The sequence below is a fragment of the Theropithecus gelada genome, chromosome 20 (assembly GCF_003255815.1).
Source record: "Theropithecus gelada isolate Dixy chromosome 20, Tgel_1.0, whole genome shotgun sequence".
In the NCBI taxonomy this organism is placed as follows: domain Eukaryota; kingdom Metazoa; phylum Chordata; class Mammalia; order Primates; family Cercopithecidae; genus Theropithecus; species Theropithecus gelada.
In genome coordinates this window covers 71,744,098-71,750,530 of record NC_037688.1, presented here as the reverse complement: position 1 = coordinate 71,750,530, position 6,433 = coordinate 71,744,098, and the positions used below count along the sequence as shown (strand labels likewise).

Genomic DNA, 6,433 nt, shown 5'->3' with positions numbered 1-6,433 from the left:
GGGGTTTCACCATGTTAGCCAGGATGGTCTCGATCTCCTGACCTCGTGATCCGCCCGTCTCGGCCTCCCAAAGTGCTGGGATTACAGGCTTGAGCCACCGCGCCCGGCGCCTTATGGATTTAAACAGTCGTGGATGCAAGACATAATGAGACACTTAACTACAGAAAGAGCAAAGTTATACAAACAAAGAAATGAAACGTAGTCCTCTATTTGGCTCCACGGTGAATGTTACGACATCAACCCCAATTACTGATGACTACTTCGGTGGAAGGGGCAGAGAGAACAGAAGAGTTCTGTCATAACATGAGGTCAATAGATAATACCTAAAATGGCTCAATTGCAAAATAGAAGTCCATGCAGACTTTCTAGAAATATGGGAGGAACTAGCTGTAGAAACAAGTAACTGCCTCTGGACAGTGGGGAGAAGTGGAGGAGGGCTGGGTGTGGTGGCTTACACCTGTAATCCCAGCACTTTGGGAGGCTGAGGTGGGCAAATCACTTGAGGCCAGGAATTGGAGACCAGCCTGGCCCCATCTCTACTAAAAATACAAAAATTAGCCAGACATAGTAGTGCACCCCTGTAATCCCAGCTAGTAGGGAGGCCAAGGCACGAGAATTGCTTGAACCTAGGAGGCGGAGGTTGCCGTGAGCTGAGATTGCGCCACTGTACTCCAGCCTGGGCGACAGAGCAATACACTGTTTCAAAGAGAAGAAAAAAATAATGGAGGATGCGAGCCTGGGCCAGGAGCTGCTCTTTTTCGTTATCAACTTATCAGTGCTATTTGAGTTTTAAACCTAGCTGCATGTATTACTTTGATTTTTTTTAAACCAAAGTATTAAAAAGTGAGGTATTTTAAATATACCATTAGAGAAAATGTTCCAAAGTATCTTCTTAAGCGGGAGAAAAGTACAAAACATTGTGCATAAATGTTCTAGGCCTCAGGCGCACGATGGGTTCGTAGACATTCATATACGATTAGGCTTTACAACATATATTTGCTATAAATATTTAGCAAATATCTTTTTTTCTTTTCTTTTTTGAGATGGAGTCTTGCTCTGTCACCCAGGCTGGAGTGCAGTAGTGCAGTCTTGGCTCACTGTAACCCACCTCCCAGATTCAAGTGATTCTCTTGCCTCAGCCTCCTGAATAGCTGGGACTACAGGTGCGTGCCACCACACCTGGCTAATTTTTTTTTTCTTGTATTTTTAGTAGAGAGGGGGTTTCACCATGTTGGCGAGGTTGGTCTCAAACTCCTGACCTAAAGCAATCTGCCTGCCTTGGCCTCCCAAAGTGCTGGGATTACAGATGTGATCCCAGTCTGTACCCAGCTGAAATATCTTGTTGAAGTATAAGAAATAATTGGCTGAGCATAGTGGCTCACCCCTGTAATCCTACCACTTTGGGAGGCCGAGGCAGAAGGATCACTTGAGTCCAGGAGTTTGAGACCAGCCTGGGCAACATGGTGAGACCCCTCTACCCTCTACAAAAAAATTTTAAAAATAGTTGGGCATAGTGGCAGGTGCCTGTAATCTGAGCTACTTTAGAGGCTGAGGTGGGAGGATCCCTTGAACCTTAGGGTTGAGGCTGTAATGAGCTGTGTTCATGCCACAGCACTCCAGCCTGGGTGACAGAACAGGACCCTGTCTCAAAAAATAATAATAAAAGGAATAATTATCCAGAATTATGTAAAAGAAGCAGAATTGATCTTCTTTTTACGTTTTTTTTTTTCAAGTATATACAGTTAGACGGATAGAAATGTGACATCTGTATTTTAGATGTGACTACTACTAGGAGAGGTAAAAATGTAGAAAAAACAGACATTAGGGTTATAAGTCCCAAATGTTAATAGTGAATATCTGTTAGTAGTGGGTTTGAGACTTTGAATTCTATTTGCTTTTGTATTTTAATTCGCTGTTGTCGAAAATGACCATCTATCAGTTGGGTAATAATAATACAAACCAAATGGCTAGCTAGTATTTGCTGCATACTGCTTTGGGGGCGGTGAAAGCATCCCCACCAGCTGTTTCTGGAGTGTGAGACTGACTCCACCCAAGAGACATTACCCCTTGACCCCCCACCCCCAGCACGCTGTTGCTAACTGCAGGGAGACGGAGACCTCCAGGGCAGGGGCCTGGGGGAGGGGTGTCGTGTCTTTGCTCTGTGTCTGCATGTCTTCAGGGCCACCGGGGTGGCCACGGCTGTGGAGGCCTGCTTTTCTCTTTAGAACTCCTCCGGAGGGAGCATTTTAATTACAGTGGATTTATTGCTCCATTAATGCTGCTTATCTGGGGAGCCAGGGGATCTTGCCACAGTGGCTAGTAGCTGTGCTTATGCAGTGGCTTGCTGGAAGAACTTAGCAGCATTTTGCTTTGTTTACCTCATTCTGGGGGACCCTAGCAGTCCCCTGAAATTGATTGCAGTAAACCTGCCCATTTTCCCTTGTGTATCTCCCCAGCAGTGGCCAGGATAAGTGTCTCTTGAGACTAACTCAGATATTGGTTATGTGGATGAACCCCCAGTGACCTAAGTCTCAGGCCATTGATGTTAGGCTCAAAGGCTCCTAGTGTTGGCCTCCAGGCTGAGGTGGTCATTTTTCATGGCAGGCACCGCAATCGGGGGAAACTGAGTGATCTGGTGGCAGAGCACCTAGACCACCTGCACTATCTGAATGACATCCTGATCATCAACTGTGAGTTCCTCAATGACGTGCTCACGGACCACCTGCTCAACAGGCTCTTCCTGCCCCTCTACGTGTACTCACTGGAGAACCAGGACAAGGTGGGTCCGGCCCCATGGCTCCCGCTGGCTGAAGCCCATCTTCAGAAGTGGGGAAGAACAGTCTCTAGTCCCCTGGAATGGGGCTGAGCATTGCAAACCAGGACTGAGGTGGTTGTGGTTGTTGTTGTTTTTGACAGAGTTTTGCTCTTTTACACAGGCTGGAGTGCAGTGGTGCGATCTTGGCTCACTGCAACCTCCGCCTCCTGAATTCAAGTAGTTCTCCTGCCTTAGCCTCCCGAGTAGCTAGGATTATAGGCACATACCACCATGCCTGACTAATTTTGTACTTTTTAGAAGAGATGGCAGTTCACCATGTTGGTCAAGCTGGTCTCGAACTCCTGACCTCAGGTGATACACCTGCTTGGGCTTAGAATTACAGCCAGGACTGAGGTTTTGAGCCCAAGGGAGATTCCTTTCAAAGCATGCTGGCTTTCCTTTCCTTTCCTCTTATATCCTGAGACAGAGACAGAGTGTGTGTGAGAGAAGATTATAAAAGTGAGTAAGAAAAGATTACCGACCTCAGGAGGAAACAGGAAACATGTACAAATGTAGGGTTTTGGTTGCTGTGTATCCTTCCCTGAGGTGTTCTCCTCCCCGGTAACTTGTCCTGGTAGTTGCCAGAACCCACTGATCTGGAGAAGATGCAGACAGCGACAGAACTTGCGCAGCACGGAGGGAAGGCATGGAGCACACTTAGGGAAGGGTCCCAGGGTGGTGACTGTCCACTGTTAGCAGGCCCCAGAGGCCTGTGGGGATGACGGCTGGTAACATGCAGGGCCTCAGTTTCTCTCCCAGTCTCAGAGATTCTGGTTCTGTTGCTCTGGGGTGGGGCCAGGAATCTGCATGTCTCACCTATCCCTCAGGTGATTCTGATTCTGTGCTGCTGGTTCTCGGTGCCCCCTCCGTGAGGAATGCCGCTTCTGGAGGGGAGGCCTCTGTGCAGTTCCTCTGGAGGTAAAGGGGCCTCAGCAGGAGGCAGGACAGAGCCAGCTGGTCACCATGCAGAGGTGTCCCAAGGGGATGGAGTTTTGAGGATTCTCACTACAGATGAGTAAATAAAAGAAAATGTATTTTTAGTAGAAACGGGGTTTCACCATGTTGGCCAGGCTGGTCTCGAACTCCTGATCTCAGGTGATACGCCTGCCTCGGCCTCCCAAAGTGCTGGGATTACAGGCATGAGCCACCGCACCTGGCCAGGACTGAGGTTTAAGCCTGAGGGAGATTCCTTTCCTTTCAAAGCACTCTGGTTTTCCTTTCCTTTCCTCTTATTTCCTGAGACTGAGACAGAGTGTGTGTGAGAGAAGACTGTAAAAGTGAATAAGCTCCTTAGCTTTACCAGAGGCGGCTCTGGGAGGCACAGACAAAGTATGAGAATTGGAGTTTTCAGACCTGGGTTCAAATTCTGCCTCTTCCCTTTCCTAACTCTGTGACCTAAAGCAAATAACCTGAGCCCATTTCTTCAGCTGCAAAATGAGGGCCTAACGATTCTTCTCTCACAGGGTGGGTGTGAAATGGAGCATCTTGAAATTCAGTATAAACGAGGGGCTTTTCCAAGGCCACAGTGCCCTAAACCTCCTCCCCCATGCTTTGAAAATAACTTCCCAAGAACAGGCCTCCAGGAGGCCTCTCCTGCCGGGTCATCCAGTGCCCCAGCTGGTGGAAATGAACGTGCTTGGTAACTTAAGGAGCAAGTTCTCGGGGATCAGCCTCTCATCTGTGACTAATGATGAAAGGTTTCTCAGGTGGAAAAATAGTGGCCTTACAAACAGTATTGAGTGGGATTTTGCAGAGTGGACTTTTGAGTAGCACCCGGAAAGGACAGCCCTAGGGCCATGGAGGAAGTCAGTGGGACAGGATGCCCTTGTTCACACAGAAGGCTTTTGGCTTTGTGTATTTTGTGCTGCTCCCTTGTGTGACCTGATCTCTCTCTTTCCTGCCACCCCCTACTAGGGAGGAGAACGGCCGAAAATTAGCCTGCCGGTGTCTCTTTATCTTCTGTCACAGGTACGCTTGATCATTCACCAATGTCCCCACTACATTTGGGGTCCCTTGGTGTGCCACTGGCTTGCAGAAAATCCCCAGGCCTTATCACCCATCTTCTCTGTGTCCCCCATCCTAAAGTAAAATAACAGCAAAACAAAGGGGCTTTCTGTTTTCCAGGCACTAAATAGAGGTAGTGTGTATCTTTTTCATGGTAGGAGATGGAAATCCAAAGATAAATGAAAAATAAACCAAACATGACTTGTGTCGTTGATTTTTTTACCATGAAGACTGAGGTTTCCAAAACAACTGAGTGCTTGAAATACCCTGGAAATGTGGGCTGCAGCGCTTTTACTCATGCAGCTTTGAATGAAGCCCCACATTGCAGAACCCACAGCGTGCATACACATAGCAACCTTGGTGTAACAAACTTCCTGAAATGAGGCTATTTTTAAAGGGCTTTATCGCGGTTCTAGTTCCCAGATTACCTCGTGGAAGGGATCTCGTAGCAGCCTTAGCTCTCAGATTTGTGTCTTGAGCCAATTTGTCTCCCTCCCCTCCTTAAACAAGTGTGTTTCCTTCGTGTAATTATGTAATATTTACAAGAAGGGAAAAACTCCATGGCGACCCAGTTACATAACTTTAAAAATATTTTTATTACAAGCAGTCCAGACTCTCAGGGCATCTCATTAGACTATCAAGTAGTCCAGCATTTACCCAGAACTCTGTTTCCGCTTTTGCAATGGCACAGGTATTTGCTTTGATGAGGAACTGTCCATCTAACTTGATCCCCAGCTGTTTTGAATTTGGGGCGGGGCTTTTTCTTTTTGGCCCAGGAGGAGAGGTTCAGAGGCCACCTCCTCCCCAGCCGGTAGGCCGATCTGGACATGTCCTGACTATCACTCATAGCCCGAAGTCCTATTCTGGGGCTCTGTTTGCTTAGGGCTCTGCGCGGGGCCAACTTTGTCTGAATGCTGCTCTGTACGACGGCGCTGAGCGCAAACCCCAGCCTCTCCTGGCAGCTTTTCTCTGCTGCCTCTTTCCAAGTCTGCCGGCATCTCCTGCTTGGGATTCTGGGAGTCCAGCAGGACCCTGGCAAGCCAGTTCTCAGCCCCAGGAATCACATGGAAAGCATCCCCAGGACCCTTCAGCTATTGGAGCATTGCCCGGGCAGGGTCTCCTCCAGAGAGCATGGCCACCAGCCACCCACGGTGGGAACATCAGTGGAGACAGTTACGCCTTTTCTCTGAGACTCCTCCCTCGCCGGTTTGCTTTGTAAAGAACCAGGAGCCCATGCACCCAATTACTTGTTTCAATATCTCACAGAAAGCATAGCTTGTAATTCAGTATTCCTCAAACTTGAGTAATAGATCCCTTTTAAAGATAAACAACCTAGAGCCCTGTTTCCCCCTGCATTTTCATTTAGCTTAATGGAAATATGACCTAAATGTGTGGAAAACCTAAATCAGGTATAAATCCTGTGTCCTTAAAGCCCCTACCTCAATATAAAATCATTGCATACTTGCAAATTATTTTACAAGCATAGCTAGAAAACCATGAAAATTTTCGTGGATGACATTAATTTGGTGTGACAGGTGATGCTGTCCTCCTAGAACTAAACTGCTAACAGAGTGTGGTGTGGGCAGCTGGACCCGGATTTTTGAGTCTGGCCTG

General features: G+C 47.7%; 1 protein-coding gene across 2 annotated transcripts in view; it reads left to right on the top strand.

The window, feature by feature from the left end:
* Positions 1-6,433, top strand: part of CLEC16A (C-type lectin domain containing 16A) — a 239,410-nt gene that overhangs the window by 31,314 nt on the left and 201,663 nt on the right. For both annotated transcript variants that reach the window (XM_025370574.1, XM_025370575.1), the window contains exons 7-8: positions 2,605-2,779; positions 4,730-4,783. In XM_025370574.1, coding sequence (XP_025226359.1) covers positions 2,605-2,779; positions 4,730-4,783 — 229 coding nt within the window. The remainder of the gene's footprint in view (positions 1-2,604; positions 2,780-4,729; positions 4,784-6,433) is intronic.